Below are 22,918 nucleotides of genomic sequence, written 5' to 3'. Positions count from 1 at the left end.
TAAAACTAATTATTGTCATTTAGAAACAGATATACAACCGAAAGTGAAAATGAATTCCTCATTAAGACGATGATTTATTATAAGATATTTGAGGATCACCATCGCATACTACACAACAAAACATGTGAACAGCAAAATAAACATAACACTTGACATAGGAATACTAAAGTATATATAGGAAACAAGTCATTTGATAGAAAATATGATATAAATTAGATTTATATGTACATACAGATATGAAAATATTTCATTAATGTGTGTGTAAGATGGGGGGAGGGGGCTCAATAAATGAAAGGGTATCTTCCCATCCAGGTTGAGCAGAGAAGTGCCTCCATATACATGCCCAAGTATTCAGCTACAAGCATGGTAGCATTGCAATATATTTAATACCATATTAAAAACAAGTGGAACGCCTCTGGCAGTCTCGCCTGCATTACGAGATTCGATATAGCAGCAGTGCTTCCTTTGAAAACAGCTAATGAATAATTATTCACAGAAGAAAACATTAATAGGATAATGAAATATTATGTCCATTGACCCAAAATGACCTTCGACCATGATCATGTGATCTAAGGATTGTGCAAAACCATCATTTATACTTGATTACCCTTATGTCAATGTTTCAAGAGCAAGTATCATAAACTTCCTAAGTTATGATGCCAATTCAACACTGTACTCCCAACACGGCCAGAGTTCATTGACCTTTAAACAACCTTTGACCTTGGCCATGTTCCTGAAACACACACAGGGTATTCAGGGATACACTGCTGCTCTTATGTCCAAGTTTCATGACCTAAATCCATAGACTTTTAAAGTTATGACAATTCCACAAATACCCCCAACATTACCAAAGTTTGTTGACCCTAAGTGACCTATGACCTTAATCATGTGACATGAAACAGGCAAGATATTCAGTGATACACTATTACCCTTATGTCTAAGTTTTATGAACTAGGTCCACATACTTTTGAAGTTATGACAGTTATTTCAAAAACTTAACCTTGGTTAAGATTTCAATATTGATTCCCCAACATGGTCTAAGTTCATTGACCCTAAATGACCTTTTACCTTGGTCATGTGACCTGAAACTCAGGCAGGATGTTCAGTAATACTTGATTACCCTTATGTCCAAGTTTCATGAACTAGGTGCATATACTTTCTAAGTTATGATATTTCAAAAACTTAACCTTGGTTAAGATTTCAATGTTCACGACGCCGCCGTCGGAAAAGCGGCGCCTATAGTCTCGCTCTGCTATGCAGGCGAGACAAGAATATCAGCAAACTGATTGATTAATACCCCCTTAGTTATTTCAAGTTTACTAGGAGTAAGATAAGGATGTTTAAGGTTACTAAGCACATTTTCCCCCACATGCACACTGGAAAATGCACAATTGAATTCCCAATCAATGCATCATGACATTTCAACTTTCCTTGAATTCAACAGAGGGTGACTAAAAGTTTATTTGCAAATATATTTAGGATCCCCTCCCCAACATTCTCAACGTTAAACATAAGAGAACCATAAATACTATACAAACACTTGACAATAAATAGAAGAATGCAATATCATCACATGTTTCTATTTTGAAATCACACATTTTTTTTCTTTCATCTAAATATCAAACATTCCAAAGTTTCATTTTGTACAAGATAATACAAAATACAACTCACATTTTGTAAATCGATCTGAAGTGCTGTATTAAGCTATTTCTTGACTTTCTAAGAAAGCATGCATTCATTCAGCAAAAATAATTACTCTGCATATTACATTTGCCATTCAGGAACTGGTTCTTGGATGTTAGTTAAGTGAAATTCTATTTTCTATCATGAACATCAAACATGAATATATCTCCGAATACAAAAATAGCTACAATATGATATATTTTAGATATATAAATATATTTGAATTCTACCATTGTTGTAGGGTCTGAATTTGGTCATGTAATATTACGATAATGACAAAAACATAAGATAAGAACACTGATTTTTTTTCTAATCTTAAAACATGTTTAAGGTTCATGACACAAAACTCCAACTACAAGAATTGGAATCAAGACACATACACAGTACGGACAGAGGCAAGGCCAGCCTTGATGCCACATGGCATCGATATTGGTCTCAGCGGTCTTAGCTACTATTCAAGGTATGTAAATCTACGAACTTTTATCCAGCAACCATTGAACTCAGAAATCCCAGCCTCAGGCTATATTATATGAACAGTTAATATAAATATCCATTACACAATTAGAAGTGCATATCAAATACTATTACCCTGGCATCAGTTCTGGTAAGCCTTAGATTGATACCATAGCAGAGATTTGAACCACTGATCTACTTATTCTACTGATTGACAGATTTTGTGCCCAACCATCTTTTGCTGTGCAGGATTATAGTCAGGTACTTTCAGTGTCATGTATTGACTGCATATCATTCTGCAATTATATTCTTACAATTCAACAACAAAATATTATGTGACTTTCTCCTCAGTAAGATTTCATACTTAAAAGTTTTTTTTAAAACAACTTAGAACAGTTTTTCTTTATGGTCTAATTAAATGCATATTTTGTAACTTACAGGTTTGAATTATTGAAAAGAATAATGGCCTTATTTTAATTTGGGAGGATTGAAATGAAATGCAAATAATGTGGAATAATTGCTTTGAATGGGTTTACAGATCAAGGGCAGAGTCAGCAATGTCCGCCAGGGATTCCATCTCCCTATTGGCCTGAATGGAGAGCTCATCACTCAGCTGCCATATCATGACTGTCCCCAGCGCATCACCGGTAGCTAGGAGACGCCGACTGAAATAACACAATGGAAGTATCAAAAGAGAAGAAAAGAACAAATTATTTGGGTGATCTCATTTCTTCCGTACCCCATGAACCCGACTCCAAAACTTACCATCAACGAAAATTCAAATTTTCCCCCAGTCATTCATCTTTTTTATTTCAGTGGCTTATAACATTGCATGTAGTCTACATTTGCAAATTGTAATATACAAAGGAGATACAAGCTTTTATAATCAGAACCAATGTTTGAAAATCATTCTTGAATGAAAACTCAATACTAACTTCTACCTATCAAAATGTAATCAGATCACTCAATTGTACCCATGTTTTACCTGGGTAATGTCCAAGAGCTGGATTGCCAAGTGTAATGATTTTGGCGGTAAAGTTTGTTAATATCTTTCATAATTGAATGATGGTAGCAGGTGGCTGGTAAGACGACACCGCACTGTGATACTCAAGGATATCCTAATACACACTACTCTAATGTAATGTGAATTTGATGATGCACTCAAAGTGATATTATGGATAAATAAGAGTGATTTATGTTATCTTAGAAAACATCACTAGATAGAGTCAAAACAAGTTCAATCTATAAAATGATCAGATTCATTATTGATTTGAGGTGTCATACAAAAGGAATGTAATTTGTAATTACATTTCACACACATTTAACAGAGCATGTTGCTTCAACATAATGCCATATTGGTACCAGTTCAATATTTCATTTTTATTAATAATTATCACTGTGCATATCCACCCCAAACCTAACAATAATGTATGATTCTGCTATGATAAAGCAGAATGTTGTGTCTAAGCGGTTTACAAGAAATATCACATTTAGTCAGATAAATATTAATCACAACCAGTGCTAATAATGCCTGTTCACTACTTACACACAGAAAATTTGCGGCTAAGTAATATCACTTATTTACATCACACTTTTCATAATCATTTGTACACATCATCCAAGAATTCATTCAGTGTTGTGACCACTGTGAGTAACATCACAATCAATTAATCATCTTGTTTGGTTGGGATACAATCACTAAATAAATAGCCAGTTTTAACATTATTTCTATAATAAAGAAAAAATATGGGAAATTGTGTGGCTTGAGCTTAAATCAGAGGGGAATTCCCCCAAATTGAATACCAACTATGTGCACCATCACATTTTTAACGGCTTCAGGCTCTCTTGATTGGTTTCAAGTGATTGAATAGCTAACCACAGAAACAAACCCTAGTAAAGAATGATATGAAAGAAAGCTGGGAATTCCAAAATGACAATGAAATATATTCCAAATAGGTATGAAAACTAAAGCCCCTGGAATGATTATGACTTAAAAAAAATAAAGAAATTTATAATGTATAATGTGTGCAAGGAAGCTGGCCCATATCTAGGATGGTGGCTTATGTGAGACTATAAATCACATCTGTGGTTTAAGTGTGGGTGCCTCGTAAAAGCAACTGAGATGACATCTAATCATGATAATGGTCTGTTGGAGCTGGTGCCAGCTAGTTTTTTTTTAATGAGGTAAGACATTGTAATGGTTTGAACCTTGTCTGATCAGAGCGTTCTAGCGTCTCCATCAGTTGAACTTGCGATTGTTCATAACCTTTTTGTTTAATACCAGTTTGCCATTTTGAGCATCAACAATTCACTAGATTAAAAATTACTATGACTTTATCTCATTGTCATGTTCATTGGTTTTAAATACCAGTAACAAATTTTTCGTTTTTATGAGAAATGAATAAATATGGTTTAATTACATATAATGAACTATGGGTGGCTAAACATCAGATGAAAGAAATTTCCCAACAGTTGAGGTTATTCATCAGTATTTTTGTTGTTTCAACTTTCATAAGATTCTAAAAATGAATTATTTTCTTGACCAAAAAATCATAGAACCAGAAGCTATGTAGACATTGATCAGAATTCAAAAGGGAATATTATGGGTTTGAATACTTTTTCAAATCATGTCATGATGAAATATGTTTTATACATGACTTTATAGTTACTAGATGTGTTTGTTTTATACATGACTTTATAGTTACTAGATGTGTTTGTTTTATACATGACTTTACAGTTACTAGATGTGTTTGTTTTATACATGACTTTACAGTTACTAGATGTGTTTGTTTTATACATGACTTTATAGTTACTAGATATGTTTTAAAAAAAAGCTAGGTTGACAAAGACGAAATTCTACATGGCCCAAGGATCAACTGTTATATATAATTTTCATTTTGGGCTAAGATTTTCCCTAATTTTTTATTCATACTTCTTAAAGAATACCAGGATTCACATGTATCAATTAAAAGACCATTTTTATAAATCCAAATTACATCTTAAGTGCTCTACAAATATTACCCCTGTCGTAAGATCCTGGCTTGTACGCACACATTGCACGCATTTTGTCACTCTCCTTGGGTAAAATTGCCAACTAGAGTTTCAAACGTAATTAATAGGCATACGAGAGAGGTAAAGTGACGGTGTGAATTTACACCTTGGTAAATAAAACTAGGCAAATTCTGTCAGCACCACTACATCACAGGACTTATAAGATACTGAGGTAGTTTAATATCTATGCCTACATCCTACGAAAGGACGAAGTCTATGAATAGGTTAATTCTGTCATAATACACATATATAGACGGAAAGACGAAGGTAGAGGGTGTTAAGGCGCATTACGAACAACAAAAGAAGACAAAAAAATTCGCCTTAAACACATATGTAGAGAAATATATTATATATATATTTATAAATATATACATATATATATGTATACATGACAAGACTTAAAGATCTATAGGTCATTAATTAACTTTATTACGTAATGGACAAATGAGTAATTCCACTTACTGTTTCTGATTAAACTGTACGACATGAAGTGGTTTCTTTTCCAAGCTAGCCTCAAGGGTACACACTGGCTTGACTTTACTCTTCTTTAGATCGTAGAGTAGAAGCTGGCCTTGGCCTGTGGCTGCTCCAAACACTAGAGGGCGCACTGGAGACCACTGAGCGGAGAACAGATATCCCAATGCAGGCTCGATTGAGAAGATGGGCCTTGACTGTGAGAGGAGAAGGAATGTCATCAGAAAAATAGGATTCATGGTAATTCATAAGATCAGTCGACAAGTAAAACAATGCAATATTTTTCATTCATGGATGAATTTTCAAACCACGTAGTCCATCAAGAGTTATTGTGTTTTCATCTTTACATCCTCCTAACCCCCATAACAAACGAGGGATATGAAACAAGCAAGTTGTTTCTGTAACATACGACTGGGAAAATTTACTTTCTCATTACACCAAGGTGGATTCAGTACCGTCGCAAAAATGGTAGAAGGTGTATGATGGGAAGAAAGGATAAATAAGTCCCCTCTCTTTTCCATCATACTATTACATTCTAATACTTGGATCAGTTTCATATAACTCAAATGGATTTCTGTGAAATGTACAACATAATTTATTCTTTTTTTTTGTATCATTCAACCACCTCCCCCTTCTCATGGATATTTCGTATATCTTACTTCTAGGCATATTGTATGATACTCATATCAGTCCCACATGATAGGAACACATTGTGAAGAAAATATTACCCCTGTCCAACATAGTGAGCCCAAACTCACAACCCCCCCCTTTTTTAAACTTGCCCCCATCCCCATGGATAATGGTAATTGTGCATATCTCACCTCTAACATACTGTATACTCTAATACTCATATCAGTCCCACATGAAAGGAATAGATTGCGATGAAAGGGTGAGCATTGCACAGCATGGACTGGTCCGTTGTGAGGTTGAAAGGCAAATGTGACGGGGGAGTAAAGAGGCACGGACAGCAGAACTTCACCTATTAAACAAAATAAAATATTGATAACATTTGTTTTTAAAAATCAGATTCCTAGTTTTGAAATACAAAATAATGGAGATGATGCTGTTTCTGCTGCTTCTGTTGATAATGAAGATGACGATGATACTGAAAATGATGGTAATGCTGCTGCTGTCAATGATGACAATGATGATGATAATGGTGGTGGTTGTGGCGGTGGTGCTGACAATAATGATGATTATGAGGATGATGATGATAGTGATGGAGGTGAGGATGGTGACATTGGTGCTGCTGATGGTGGAAGTGATGATACTGATGATGATGATGATATCTTTAAGTAGTCTTTAGCTAATTTGGCCATTACTGCAAAATAAAGACTTGCAACTACTTAATATCTTTAAATACAAAGTACTCTGATAGTTATTCTGAACCTCAAATCAGATTATTCTACATGTTCATACGGTTAGAAATGGATCTAAATGGTTTTATTACAAAGTCGGAACATCAACTAGTCTTGAAGTGTGCAGACTCCCAATTCAAATCCCTCAGTATCAAAGTACCACAAGGCAAGGCTTAAACTGCAATTAATGTAAAGCAACACTCCTGAAAACTTTGTAAAAAAATATTCAGAGAAAAGTTTTGCAAGAATAAATGCAAATGACAGAGGAATCACAAATAATCAATAACTACTTATACCTTGAGAATAAATAAACTAGTAGATGATTTTTTAATCATTTATAAAATGCACTTACCTGTAGGAACAGAGGCCTTTGAGTTCATGGAACATTTGAAAACTCCTCCCGATTCAGAGCCTAAAACAAACATACTCTTGTCCTCTTCAACAAAGGATAGTCCATTCACTGTAAATACAAACAAAGTTTGAAATTGAGCATTTCCACATGAGAAATGGTCAAATCATTTCAGAATTGTAGTAATAGCTGTCACATTGATAGCAAGCAAATGATTGACGTTGGTGAAGGTGATTGGCAAAATATCACGTTTGAAACAAGCTGGATGTAATTTGCTCATAAATTGAATCCGAGGAAAGATAGCAAGTACATCCAGCTTGCTGAGGAGCGATAGTTTGCCTCGACACCTGAAATCAAAAGGTGATTATATACAATATATTCTACATCTGACAAATCAGCTTGCATTTCTTATTTTTAACTTTGGGATATTGTTTATTTTTACTTTATTAAGACGTTGATAAATTACCATTACTGCAGTTGTCACAGGTCAGCAATAAATTTGAAAGAAAATACATAAAATCACTATTAATTGTTGCCATCTAGTTAAAACAAAGCTTATGCAAACCAAAAATTGTCAACATCCAAGTAAGGAGAGGAAGTAAACACAAACATGCATGATAAATGTGCAGTAATAATACTTATCACTGCTTCAAAATAGACCTATCAACCTGTAGATCTATCTATTGTTTGAAAAAAGATCATATGACATAAACTTGGGATCTTGTGATTTCCCATGATACAACTTCATGTGCCCCTACTGACCTCCCATCTCCCCGTCAGCCCTCGACCTTGACCCTTGGTTGACCATAGCAGGCAGGGAGCTAGCCAGCAAGACAAACCCTCCTTCTAATGTGAGGGAGCCCTTCTCGTTGAACAGCCAGTAAAGAATCTTCCCATCTGCACTGGTACTGATTATCTGGAATGAAAAAAAAATAGTTGTATGACATTTTTTTCATATTTGCAATGGATTACTACGATAAAATATAAATTAGTGTTCAGATGTATACTAACAGGGGTAACAATTCTTATAGAGGTCTGATATAGTTGTCTCAGAAAACAAAAGTATTGAATCTCTTTTTTTTTTAGATAAGTGTGTGTGATGGCATCATTAATCAAAATACTGATCATAGCTAATTGCATGATTTGCAGATATGTGTAAACTGATAAAGCTACAGAACTACCAATAATGAACTATGAAGTATAGATATTTTGCTCTGCCCACAAAATATTATTTCTCGATCAATGATTATGTTATGTCATAATTATTTTTTGCATATTTTATATTTCTGGTAACTGAACCAAGTATGTAAAATACACAATACATAATAATGAATAACTCTATATTAATCGCTAGAGGTATTTGTCTCGCAATCTACTATGGTCAACAAGGAAATTCATGATCACTCTCGATTATTTCAATCCGCAATAATGAACCTATTTAACTCTATATTAGATTGAAACAACCCATTCAAGTTGATGATGTCATTGCTTACATCATATTTCTTTGGTTTATCAGGATCCTGAAGCCATGTAATTTGAGTAACAGGTTCTCTGTGCGTATCGTCACTGATGCCTGATGTAGCAATAAGATTCTCATCATCTTTACTCAGATCCCAAATCATCACTTCACCTGAAAATTATGAAAATAACAATAATTATTGTTGTTCTATGATGATTGATCAGATCTCCTACATTAATGACCATCCTTTATGTCTTACTAGTTCAGATCATGTGATATGGGCCAATGGAAAAACAAATTTCCGAGAATCATCAACTGATAAGAAATTTCAGTGAACAGGGTCCCAGTGCAGAAAGAATTCCAATCAAACACAATAATCAATATCATTCACATCTCAATTTTCAACCAATCAAAAGCGCACATTCGGGACTTACGCTTGATTTTTAGACTTGCATTTGAATGCAACTGTTCATGCAAGAGATGCCAACCTCTTGACACAAAAAATCAGACTGAATATCCTCAAAAATCATATTTTGTAGTGAAAAATCAGATTTTCACGAAAACTCAACATGACCAGTGCAAGCCTTGAATTAAGCAGCTGCAGGCCGGGGGCAATTTTTTTTGAAAAATTGCCCCCGGCTCGCGGGCTTTTTACAGGAACCGGGGGCAATTTTCTGGAACCAGGGACAATTGAAAAAAAAGAATGTAACTGTGAACCACACTCCAAATTTGTAAGCGCAACTCCTGCAATTTTTCAATTAGTACAGAAATAGCATGCTAAGTAATAGGCTTATTCAAACAACTAAGAAATCAGATTTAAATGTTTAAGTGTGTTTTGACACCCTCACTCCACATCCCCTTTACATGGGCTTATTTACTTTTCATCTTTAATGAACCACAAACAATGAAACCCCCAAAAATCTAAATAAATGAATAAAATAAACATAAAAAAAGAGAATTCAGATCAAATAATAAATTTAGAAAAAACAATTTTAAGGTTTTTTTTCATGGTTAGAATCACGGGTGTGGGTGAGTGTTTGTGTATGATTGTGACTGTGAGGTGCACTTGGATTGCATCTTAAATTATGTTAAAGAAATGAAGAAATTAAATCAATATCTAACTCAGTCTATTCAAATTCCAGCACATAGCCACAGGCTACATGTAAATTTTTAAATGTACATGTATTGTAGGTTCATGTACCTTAAGTTTTTCACAAGTTATTTGAAAATGCAGATCTTCACAGAAAATGCCTTTCATTCTGGGAGAGTCTAAATTCTGTGAAAATGTATTCATTAATAACTTAAATATTCATCACAATGAAGAAATCATGAAGTTTTTTTTACAGTTTTCAAAAATTAACATGAAATCTAAACTCTATCTGAAACAGGCCATTACTGATAGAATTCTCACCCAGAGCTCTGGCAGAGAACATGAGCTCAAACTGGCTAGCTAACAGCATACAAGTACCACACTCAAGTGCACGGCGTCCTCCTATTTTTTTAGATGGAGCCTTGTTTGATGATTTATTGTCTGATATTTACCCCTCACCAAGAAAGAAATTAAAAAGCTATAATTCACAACTATTGATTTTGGATTAATAAGGCTCCGTTTTGACAAGCAAAGTCGGCGACTGTGAGGATAAAAGACTCGCACATCCCCCGGGGGGCACTCCACCAAAAAAGTGGTAGGGGTGTGCCGCGGGCGAGACAAAAAACGGGGGCCTTGGAGCGGGCTTATTGTAAAAAGGAGGGTCCTCGGAACGGGCTTCTGAACTACAATTTTGTGAAAACGGGGGTCCTTGGAACGGATCGCCAGCGTGTGAGCATACGTGCGTATGCACCCCTATGGAACGGGCATGCGTGCATGATGCAGCGAGCGCGGCCTCCACCGGGTGCGCTCGGGCAGAGACGATGGTCGGACAGCGCTCAGCGGCCGCTTTTCACCAAAATTGCAGCAGATCAATATTCAACCGGAACGGCGTAACGAAAAATATGCGAAGCTTTGGAGCGGATTTCTTTTTTCTCGATAAGAACAAAATGCTATGCCTTGGAGCGGCTTTCTTTGTTTTTTTTCTCAATAAGACAAATATGCTATGCCTTGGAACGGAAATTTGGGTGTAAAAATGGGGGTCCCCTCCGCGGCACATACCCACTATGCATTATATACTGAGTGCCCCCCCCGGGGCACATCCTATGTGCTGTGAACGGGGATTTATCTCCTGTGCAATTCAAATTACTATATCACAGAATTGTGATATCCCGAATGGAAATAAGTGCATTAGAAATTGCACATGGTGAAGTAGGGAAAAACTGTTACTGCTACTGGAAGCACGCGCGTACATGTATTACAGGGAAAAAAAAGACGGACGTAGCTCACTTTTTATGGTACTGAAAAAAAGACGCACTTAGCAATTTGAAACTGTGCTTATCGTAAATTGAAAGTTACTTGATTTTGGCTTTTCAGATATTTAAATTACATGTATGATATGGCTTCACTGCTCACTCACGGCGGGAGCATACATACACAGCACACATATATGGGACAAAAACAGGACAATGACAGAAAGTCAGGAAATCGTATTTTTGATGGCCAAAATCGTACTGTCGTACTTTACTTGTTTTATCGTACTAAATACGATAAAATCGTACTGGTTGGCATCTCTGCTAATGCAAAAGACCCCAGAAGTCACAAATTTGCCCCTTGCACCAAGATAATGCTAATCATGATGACATGATGATATTGATATGTTAGAGGTTGTAAAATCCTGAATGGAAATCATCTTTCCATATAATAGATTGATTTTGTTCATTTGAGCTTTGGAATCTATTACCATTTGAAAATTATAATACGATTTTTTTTTTCTCATGGCAATTCTGACAAAACAGTTGATAAACAAAGCACATTGCCATTCCTATGCGCATGATCTGGTTACTATTACTTTTTACATTCTCTGCAGATTGGAAAAGAATCTTGCTGTTAATAGGGTATATGCCTGTGACTCTGTTATCAGGTATATCAATATGATCATATACAGTAAATGAAAATGATTGAAAATCCATATTTTATTTTTTGAAATAGACATGAAATGACATACTCCAAAAACTTGCTTTGCCCAATTGATCGTGGGCCGAGCAGCTGCTGTGCAGCGCCAGATCAACAAGGCTCTATCCCTTTAATCGTTGAACAACAAACAGGGTTGCAGCAACTCCCATCTTTTAACGTCTTTTGGTCTGACGCGGCAGGGGTTTGAACTCCCAACCTCTTGGTTGTGAGACGGATGCTCTACCAACTGAGCCAACACACCGGTGGATAAAGATTCTTACCATTAAATGTTCCTCCAGCTACCAATGCTGGTAGAGTGGGATGGAATGTGACACACATCAGGCAGCTCTAGAAACAGAAAGAGAGAAAAAAAGAACTTAGATTCAAACACACAGAACCATATACATATATCATGAAAGTGTCAGCCTAATCATTAATACAAGCTTAGTAGCTCATATCATCAAAATTCAATTGAAACTCGCTCCCGGTAATTCACTTCATAATTTTTTTGGCTTAAAACATCGATTCATGTAATTTGTGATTGTGAAAAGGTTTCACCCCTGTGGCAAGATTTGTTAACTATTTTAATACAGAAATTTAATTTGAATTTTACTTTATCTAATTTCAGAAAAATGTTTGGTGATCCGGATGATTAGTTCATATCCTACTTATTTTTATTATTGAAGTACTTCATTTTCATTTGTAAATTCAGCAAAGTTGATCCAAACTTTGGAGCATTTAGATCTTTTATTAAGAAGCAAAAAGAAATTTAATATTGTGTTGCCAAAAAAAGACACAAACTTGCCGCTCATTTTAAGAAATGGAAGTTTGAATTATAATTTTTGTCATCTGTACATGTATCATTGTATGTATCCTGTTTACTGTGTATAAGCAAATACTTGCCATACTTACACAAAGAAGTTGTGTAAAATATTACGTCTGTGCCAGTGCATAAAACTTTCCGTTTTGTTTTTTAATTATAATCATTTATATATTTTAGTTTTTTTTCTCATGATGATATGATTACTTGTAAATAGTTTAAATATGTTTAATTTCTTATTTTTGTTTATACTTGGTCTGACGACCCAATAAAACATATGAATACAAAAAAAAATTGTTTTTAAATGGTTGAATACTGAATTCTGCAAGTCTATTACAAAACAATTGCATAAGTCTTCAGAGGATAGCATGTTCCCACTGTTAGGCAGTGAACATCACACAATGGAATTCAAAGCATGAAAATTTGGCATCGAGTCATGCCAATGATGTTTACGACCAAAACAAATTCAACTCTGATTTCATGCCTAATTCAGCCCAGGCACAGTCAAAATTTATGACAGCAACCCTGATCTTGGCCCTGCAAAATTGAACAAATCATCTAATTTGCTTAACGAAAGCAGTTACACTTCCTCAGAAATATGAGAGCATTCAGAAGATAAAGGAGTGTTATTCAACCCCTTTGAACGCTCCAGCAGGTTCCACCCCTTAGATTGATGATGGAATCTGGGGAATCCTCCCCGGCAAAGACTGTGGAAATTGACGCCAATCTCCAGAGATTACAACAGAATGTTTTTAAAGATTTTCTTCCATATGAAGAGATTCTAGATGAAATCGATGCCTCACAGACTGAAAACCCTCCATTTGATACGAAACATATCAAACAAATCACTATCGATGGTTTGACTCTTTAAGGATATGCTTCCTTCGAATTGAGCATTCACCACAGACAGTCAATGAAACTGTTTCTGAACCCAAAATACAAGGATATATGTAGCAAGCAGACCCTGCTTGATAGCAAACTCTTTGGGAAAGATATCTATGAGACTTTAAATAGTGTTGCACATGCTTATCATGTAGGAAATAAAGTCTACAAAGCAGTACAAGAGCCAACAACTGAGGACAGCCCCTGATTTACACCCCTACAAACGATCCAACTTCCTGCACAGGTTAATGAACCATGGCCAGGTCAACAGGCAACAATGGCATCCTCATTTGCTCCGGCAAATAATTCAACAAAAAAAAAAAACAAGTGTATAGTATATTAGTACCAACAGCCCAGGGTTGTCAAGAAGAATGATTTATAATTCTATTATTTCACTGTATTTTCGATATTGTAACATTGCATGGAGTTCCTTTATACCGGCTACAAAAAAGAGCAGTGAGAATCATTACACATGCCAATTTTCTTGCCCATACCAAGCCGCTGTTTAGTCAGTTAAATTTGTTGAATGTATATGATTTCTCTGATTATGAAATTCCAATTTTTATGTATTTATGTTAGAAAAGCAATATTCAAAACAATATCTCAGAAATATTTTGTTACAATGCCGATGTTCATTCATGCCATACGCGAGGATCTTCAGACTTCCACATACCCAAAATACGCACCTCTTTTATAGCAAAGAATTGTATTTTTTAGAAAGGACCAGTTATCTGGAACAAGTTACCATTTTCTGTTAAATCTTGCCCATCATTTAATGTTTTTAAAAGAAGATATAAAACCCAACTTCTCAGTAAATATTCAAATAATGTATGATCAGGTTTCTTTCTTCCCCCCTTTTTTTTAGTAATTATCGTTGATATATAATATTGTCATAGTGTTATAATTCGTATTTCTCCCTCTTATGTTCAATGTTTATATCTGGTATCCAGTATTTATTACATCATGTATTTTACAATATCATATATATGCAGTTTCCACATTTTTATAAATTATGTACACTCTTTTTTATTCAACTGTTTTCCAGATTTTATCATTGTATTAATTGCAATTTTCCCATGTAATTTACATGTATGTTAACTTTGTATGTGCCTTGTTTTGTTTTTATGATGAATGGAATAAATGCTATCAAATCTAAAAAAAAATAATAAATAAAGTCAAACATTAAATTGCCCAATAGGCATTGTACATGTATATGACACAAAGGCTAGGTCAGAATATGTCAAGGGGAATAATGCTATCACATGATTTATTAATGCCATTACATGCTAGATATTGTGAAATAGCAATAAGAAATAATAATATAGGATTTGTATAGCGTATCCACCTTGCTAGGTGCTCAAGGCGCTCCTAATTTAACCCGGCTAAGCTAGTCTACCGATTCTGGTGCGCACAGACTACAAGTCAAATGATTGTCAAAGCCTGTTTAAGTCAGCAAATATATGAATAAACTCCAATGTCAAATGATACAATTACACTTATTGCTACCTGGGATTGATAAAAGAAATGACAGCCAAAAAGGAGGCCAACTCTCTGATCCTGTGAGCACTCCTTTTTTGCTCTGTACATACATATCAATAAACGTCTCTCTTCCATGTTGACTAAATGATATCCAGTCAAGATAAGCATCCATTTCATTAAATATTTTCATGTTAATATGCATCATTCAGGACTTAATTTTCTTTTTTTCAGTTTGTAAGAAATGAATAAACCTTATGCTTGCTCTATGTACTTATAATATAATTATAGGTCCAAAGTACAAGAAATATGTCTTGGACAAGATTTCTTACCGTTGTATCGATTGATGAGTCTGCTTTTGTCGGACAGACTTTACCCCGATCCACATTCCATGTACAGAGAGAGCCCTGAAATAGATACAAATGAAAAATGTGTAATTACCTTTCTTTTTAATTTCCTTTTAATCTGCTAAATTTTCTCTCTCTTTCTTACCCTTTACCTTATGAGTATACCACTGCGGAACCCTGTCGCATAAAAGTTTCTATTATGGTAACTTGGAGATCAAATGGAAACTTTATTGGAATCCTTGATTTTGATTGGCTGATGAGCATTGTTACCATGGTAGTTACCATTGGATGGCAAAGTTACCATAATAGTAACTTTTATGTAATGGGGTCCTGGTGAACCATTCTCCGATAAGCTACTACTTCCGTGGACCCATTACAGTTCCTATCAAACACCCCCCACTTTCTGTTTATCTCTCTCTTTCTTTCTCTCAGTCCCTCTCATATTCTTACCTTATGAGTACACCAGTCCTGGAGATCCATTCTCCCATAGGCCACTGCCACCGTGGACCCATTACAGTTCCTATACAACACCCCCACTTTCTGTTTCTCTCTCTATCTTCCTCTCTGTCTCCATCTCTCCCTTACCTTATGAGTACACCAGTCCTGGTGATCCATTCTCCCATAAGCCACTGCCACCGTGGACCCATTACAGTTCATATCCAACACCCCCACTTTCTGTTTCTCTCTCTCTCTCTGTCTCCATCTCTCCTTACCTTATGAGTACACCAGTCCTGGTGATCCATTCTCCCATAAGCCACTGCCACCATGGACCCATTACAGTTCATATCCAACAACCCCACTTTCTGTTTTGCTCTCTGTCTGTCTCCATCTCTCCTTACCTTATGAGTACACCAGTCCTGGTGATCCATTCTCCCATAAGCCACTGCCACCGTGGACCCATTACAGTTTCTATACAACACCCCCACTTTCTGTTTCTCTCTCTCTCTGTCTCCATCTCTCCCTTACCTTATGAGTACACCAGTCCTGGTGATCCATTCTCCCATAAGCCACTGCCACCGTGGACCCATTACAGTTCCTATACAACACCCCCACTTTCTGTTTCTCTCTCTCTCTGTCTCTATCTCTCCCTTACCTTATGAGTACACCAGTCCTGGTGATCCATTCTCCCATAAGCCACTGCCACCGTGGACCCATTACAGTTCATATCCAACACCCCCACTTTCTGTTTCTCTCTCTGTCTTCCTCTCTGTCTCCATCTCTCCCTTACCTTATGAGTACACCAGTCCTGGTGATCCATTCTCCCATAAGCCACTGCCACCGTGGACCCATTACAGTTCCATGAGAGATTGGTACACTGAAGTTCTCTGTTCAAAGGTGCATGCTCTAAAACATACAGGCATGTCACTACTTCACTCTCCTCTTGCCAATCTACCTCATATCCTAAAAATAATAGAAAAAGAGTGAGACAGTGTAAGAGGAGGAGAGTAAGAAAGAGAGAAAGAGTTCTTCTCTCTTATATTAAGAAGTATATTATAGCAATAAGGTCCACTGTATATGATTGCAAATCAGATGATATAAATCTAAAATATTACATACATGTAACACGTCACAAGTGTGTGAAATGTCACAAGGCAGAATGATTGTGTGTTGTCTCTAATATGCACTTTTGTAAGAACTACGACAAAATAAAGTATTTTGCTGATTATTTTGATGTTTCCAAAATCTAACAACATATAACTTTGCATTATAATCAACATTTACAAATCATTTTTAGATGATTTCAAATATTCAATCTTGTGACAGAATGTTTATGTCAGAAAGGAAAATATCCAAAGAAAACAACAGTATTACTCCATCAGGTTATCATAATATAATTGTAATTCCCCTTTCACTATAAAGTTTCAGAGAGTTAAAAACTTTAGTGCATTTCAGATGAAAATGTGAAGAGTCCCTTATAATCAGCATAAGCTTAAGTTAAAAGAAAACCCAAAGATATATATTTACATACCATCAAATGCATGACTCCTTGCATTTTCATCCAGACATTTTGCAAATTCAGGATAAACACGGTTCAGGAATTCAGCCAACCCCTGGAAGAGAAAATTTTTTTTTTATAGCAATCAGATTATCCAAAAATTATCAAGATTTAGATCAAACTAGAAATATATGTAGATGAAAGCATGTACCTCATAGACACTTAAAAACACCATAAAAATAATGGATCAAATACAGGAAAGGTTCAAGGTATGATCATTTCTAGGGCTTGCCTCACAGAGGAGTGAAAGAGTCATAACAAAGTCAAACTGCTAGTGATCTCTGTGGAAATCTTTGGTGAAACTTCAAGTCCAAAATTGAGACAGAGGAGAAGGAAGCGGACAAGGCAGATGAGGGTGAGGAAGAGGAAGGAAGAAACAAAAATAAAAGAAAGAAAGAACGAAAAAGGAGATGTATAGGAGATGATGGTACATACCGGGGGTTGGCTTCCAAGTAGACTTAGATCAACAGTCTTCTCTGGTTCCGGATCCGTCTGAATCTGAGATGAGAGAATAGTTTAAACCAAAATTACCATCAGAAATGTATGTATATATATTCCACAGATGAGATTTCGTTTTCTCTATCATTCTAATTAAGTACCCTAAAGAGAGAGTAACATTAAGTGTTGACTTGAATTTTTACACTTTTTATCACAAATATGTTGCACCTGTAAGACCGCAGACTACTTTTAACTTTTCCTATTTTCTAGTTTGATAAAAAATTACCATTGAAATAAATACAACAGTGTACAAGACACATTCTACTATATTGTCATAATGAATACATGTTTGAAGAATTTTAAGCTCTAGGAATGAGTCTATCAGACACCCCCTACTGAACGACTGACCTCCTTGTATAGGACAGTCCTATGTATCTTTGATGATGAAACCTCTCAATATTCTTGACATTTCTCTGAATGCCTGTGTGTGATGATGAATAATGCTGGCCTATACTTTTAGGAAATACCACATAATGTACACTGCCTCCCCCCTCACAAAATACCCATATTCCATTTGTCAATGGCTCAAGACAATAATAGACTAAGTTTTAGAAATGTGGTATCTCTCAAGGTCAATTAAAACTACATACATATAGTTTTAGGAAATGTAAATGAATCAGATGCATAAAAAGAAGCATTTGCCTTTGCTAGGCCTTTGCTTCGCTTGTACTTGATTTCGTACGCATAAAAATGAGAAAGGAAATGCTTCTACTAGTAAGTTCAAGTAACTGCCTGCTCGCATTTGCTTGACAATTAACCATTAACACCTTTACATCACTTGCTAGATAGATTTATTATGCAGCTGCATTTTGCAATTTCTGCAATTTGATATAAATTTAATAATTAGAAACAAATTAAAGGAATAGTTTGAAACCACTTCTAAAGGAAAAGATGTTACATGACAGAAGCAGTATTTTGCAATGCCAGTTTTGGAATCAAGTCCGGCTTTTGTTCTGTGAGTCGCGTTCCCACCACCATGACGTCGCTATTGTTTAAGCCACGAGCAATAGCTTTCTGAAGGAAACAAAAGGGTTTAAGCACAAGCAAAGTGTTATGCATACAGAATAAAGCAATTGCTAATTCATGATCTTTTGCTAAGCTAGCAATTGCTACTTTTTATGCATCTGAGCCATGTCTTACCTCTTGGTGAACTCGTTTGATAACCTGTGAGCCTGTGTCTTTGATGTGAATCTCTGACGTCTGACAACCATTTGACAACAGTGTTCTACAATATACCAAACAAAATAAAACCATACGTTCACCATTTTTTTACATGATTGTTCATTTTCTTCTGCATTCAAAATCAATGCAATGCAAAAACTGTATTGCACACTTGGTCTATGCGGTCCGAATGTTAGCAGTCGTTTTTTCTGCCGCAATGGTTTGAGATGCCCCACTTAGAAATAAAGTATTCAAAAGTTGCCTGCACAAGTTACCAATAGGCCTATTTGGTATTTAGATCTATTAAAATATGCTTGCAATTATTCCATTTTGAAAGTGGGGCTGATAATTGTGGCCAAATCGTGGTTTCGGGAACCACTCGTCGATTGTATACGTGCACTTGTGTACAAAGTGAATGTAGGTGGAAATAGTCTTGTCTTGTCTTGGGTTAAGTCGGCATATGCAGACTTGCTGTACTCCGCCAACTAGGGAACCGTGCGTGTGACTGAATAAAGCGCTGCTGTATGAAGTGAACGGTGGTTCCCAATATCACGATAATGTAATAATTGTTATAAAAGTAAAAGGGGTGGCACCTTAAAATAAATCCCAACAAATGGAGAGGCTTCCAGAATGCAGGCCAGTCAATGTCAGTGCATTTTCGTGTATGATTGGTGCGTGTGTGGGTATCGACAATTAATGTGTTTCGAATTGTCAACTTAAAATTTATTCACGTATGACAAGGAGTCCAAACTTCGGTTAACGACGTACGCATCTGTAACGTTGGGGAAGCACAATAGGAAACAAGATGGGCAAGTCTCTTCCGTCTTTTCATAATATTTTTCTCATTTTTTGATCATTACGAAAATTTGTGTTTAAAAATGGATCTCATCTGACACCCCAATTTCAAATTCCAAGCTACTTTCACTCGCCCCCCCCCATCCCGATATCAACAAGGAATGGTTATCCTTAAGTAAACAACCACGCACTCTCCCAGATAATCCACCTTCCCCCAAGGAGAAGTGACCTTCATAAGGCCTGGCAGAGAGAGAGAGAGCAAGAGAGAGAGAGGGTGATTTTTTTAAACTTATTGTTATTTCGGCAATTGTGGGTCATTTTGCATCGTTCAAAATTTCATGTTGATCTTCATCTAAATTCCGAATCGTTTTTAGATATGCTAATGTCCTAAAACAAATAGAATACAAATTCATTCTTTCAAGATTAATGTCAGCCAGGAAGCTCTGAAGAGTTTGTTTATACTATTACGTAACAAGGACAGCTGCAATCCCACTCCATGCTGTTCATCAGCCTGTTGTGGTGGCAGGCATTGGTGTTATCGGCTCTTATCAGCAGCAGCAGTAATCGACCCCACCCCAGTTTAAACGCGAGAAATGCAACTTTCCCAAAAACTGAAATTGGGGTGTCAATACCCCACTTGAGATCCCATTGACTAACATGCAAGGCATTATCAGCAGTCAGATGAACCCCACCCCAGTTTAAACGAGAGCTCTCCCAAAATCTGAAATTGGGGTTTCAAATACCCCACCTGAGCTCCCATTGACACAACACGCAAGGCAATGGAGTTCCTGTGTTATAAGCTGGTGGGGTATTTTTTAAACACAGGATTCGCGTAATGAATGAGTTCTTGTTAAAAAATATAATCGATAGTGTAGAAATGTCGGAAATGAATTTTTATCCCATGTAGTAGGGCTACATCTTTTAGAAGGAAAGTAGAAATCTTGGGGGCGAGTTTCAGGTTTTGGGGCACTTCGTGCATGTGAATGGGAAGGAATACCAGGCTTTGAGAGTAAGCTACGTTAGTAACACCCATGGGTTCAAAGCATCTCGCGTGCGAAGGAATAACAGTCATATGCACGCGACACACACGACACTCTTAAACTTTTATAGACATTTGCTCAAATAAATTATTACCAATAATTTTATATATCACATTCTGCTATGACACTTACGAAATCATTTAGATCCTTCCGTGACTTCTCCTTGAAGTTTCTTTTAAAAAACATGTATATTTTTAGTGAAGATTTTACGGAGATGAATTCTGCTCAGCGCAGTCAATTTTCGCCTAAAGAGGGCGCGCGATTTATATTCGTATCAAAGACACGACAAGGGAAAGACTAGGCACCTATTTTACACGCAAATCGACGCAAGGCACTACGCGAAGTCCGTGAAGTGTCCAATCTTTTTATTGTATAGACTTTGGGATACCGTATACGTATTATTGACGTTCGTTAAAGCTTGTACAGCTGGTTTCTTTCCAGGCACGTAAATTATTTTCATTTTTTTTATTAGTCATCTTTTTAAATTCATTGCAAATAAGTGTTATCATCACCAATAATAATCTTTAATTATGTTTTTGAAGGTATTTCATTCATTGGTGCCCATAATTAGTAAATTAATCATAAGGATTGCGCATTCAAAGAATTTAGATACAGTTGTAAAATTACCGAGGAGCTGAATCAAGGTTGTGAAATTATTAGCACCACCAACGGGCTTCTTTGTATTTCCGTAGAAGAGACAAGCGAAGTCCTTTTTGCGGCCGAGGTAACCGAAATTTGCTCTTTTTTAATGATTATGATTTTAAAATAATTTCCTATTTGTTGCCACCATCGCTACTTACCGGCAAGAGCCCCGGTGCGTAGTGAGGAGTTTCGGCAAATATTAGTTTACTTCAGCAATGAAGCGATGTTTGCCGACTACTTTGAAATCCAGGGTCAAACGCGGTCTATTGTACGAGGTTAGTACATATACTAACCTCGTACAATGTCAATGAATGTGTGAGTGCGTTGGTAAATGATTTTCTCTCTAGTCGAGTCTAGACAGCCGCCTGGCTAGCCCTGGTTGACGATCGATCCTGATCTGCTCGAATATCTTAAGGCCTTATCTACTGAAAATATACAAACATTAAGTGAGATGATCAGATAACTTTGATTGGCGCATATAGGCCTAGGACCTACTCTCTTTTTTTTTAATGAGAGCGCCGTTAAAACATGCCGAACCTACGCCGAACCCACCTACGGTCGCAGCGCAACCGCCTGTACACGCACACATACGACAATTTGTACACATATTCAACAGACTACGAACTAGATTCAGAATTCAGGTTAGACCAACGCTTTTAAGTCGATTTATTATATATTTTACAGACCTTTCCTTCTTCCAAGAGGATTTGAATTCCACTCCATCTAAAGTCTCATCAGAAAACATGACTGATGAAGAAATATTACGTTCTCACTCTCTTTAATTTTTGGTTGCCACTGTAAACAATACGATCCAGTTTTTGCAGTTAAGGAATTTCGAAGAATAATGCCAATGGTATCCTCGAATTTCAGAGGGAACCATAGAATATCAATAATTTTTGGAGAGCAGAATTTGTATGTTTAATATTATATTGATGCCTAGATACCGTTGGTAGTTGAACACTCTAAATCACAAGGAATTGGAATAAATCCAGGTTGGCTGTGAATATAAACCAGCTTAATATCAGCCTTAGATTTAAATCTTGTGGATTTCTGAGCTAAAAGATTTCAATTCAATGATGTTTTGGGATGACTTTAAGAAAACAAATGCAATATTCGGCTGGTCACTATATCCTCTCCATCTGGATTTATTTAAATCCTTGAAATTTGAAGTGTAGACCAACAAGCTTTTTTTCTTGTAAACAATTACCCTAGCTATGAAATTATGCATAGCGACCGTCTTAATTATTTGAATTAAAGAAGACATTTTCCGTTATAAAAATCAGACCTCATTCCTTATAGACAATAATCATTAGCCCCCTTTTTCTTTAGGAATGATAATAGCCTACCCCCATTTGTACATGACAATAATATTCCTTTTTTTAAATTCATGT

At 36.1% G+C, this 22,918-nt stretch overlaps 1 protein-coding gene across 1 annotated transcript; it reads right to left on the bottom strand.

Moving 5' to 3' along the window:
* Positions 1 to 1,197: 1,197 nt before the first annotated feature.
* LOC121425058 (cytoplasmic dynein 2 intermediate chain 2-like) lies at positions 1,198 to 22,364 on the bottom strand. The gene is made up of 13 exons (XM_041621013.1): positions 22,214 to 22,364; positions 19,030 to 19,114; positions 17,827 to 17,889; positions 17,365 to 17,446; positions 16,624 to 16,796; positions 15,381 to 15,455; positions 12,152 to 12,218; positions 8,862 to 8,998; positions 8,131 to 8,284; positions 7,372 to 7,479; positions 6,483 to 6,640; positions 5,650 to 5,858; positions 1,198 to 2,801 (listed from the first exon to the last, which is right to left on the bottom strand). The coding sequence occupies exons 1-13, from the start codon at positions 22,270 to 22,272 to the stop codon at positions 2,669 to 2,671; spliced, it is 1,503 nt and encodes a 500-aa protein (XP_041476947.1). The 5' UTR covers positions 22,273 to 22,364; the 3' UTR covers positions 1,198 to 2,668.
* Between the last annotated feature and the right edge of the window lie 554 nt (positions 22,365 to 22,918).

Source organism: Lytechinus variegatus, chromosome 12 (assembly GCF_018143015.1).
Source record: "Lytechinus variegatus isolate NC3 chromosome 12, Lvar_3.0, whole genome shotgun sequence".
NCBI classification, from domain to species: Eukaryota; Metazoa; Echinodermata; class Echinoidea; order Temnopleuroida; family Toxopneustidae; genus Lytechinus; species Lytechinus variegatus.
The sequence above is the reverse complement of the archived record's forward strand: the minus strand, read 5'-3'. Positions and strand labels throughout refer to the sequence as shown.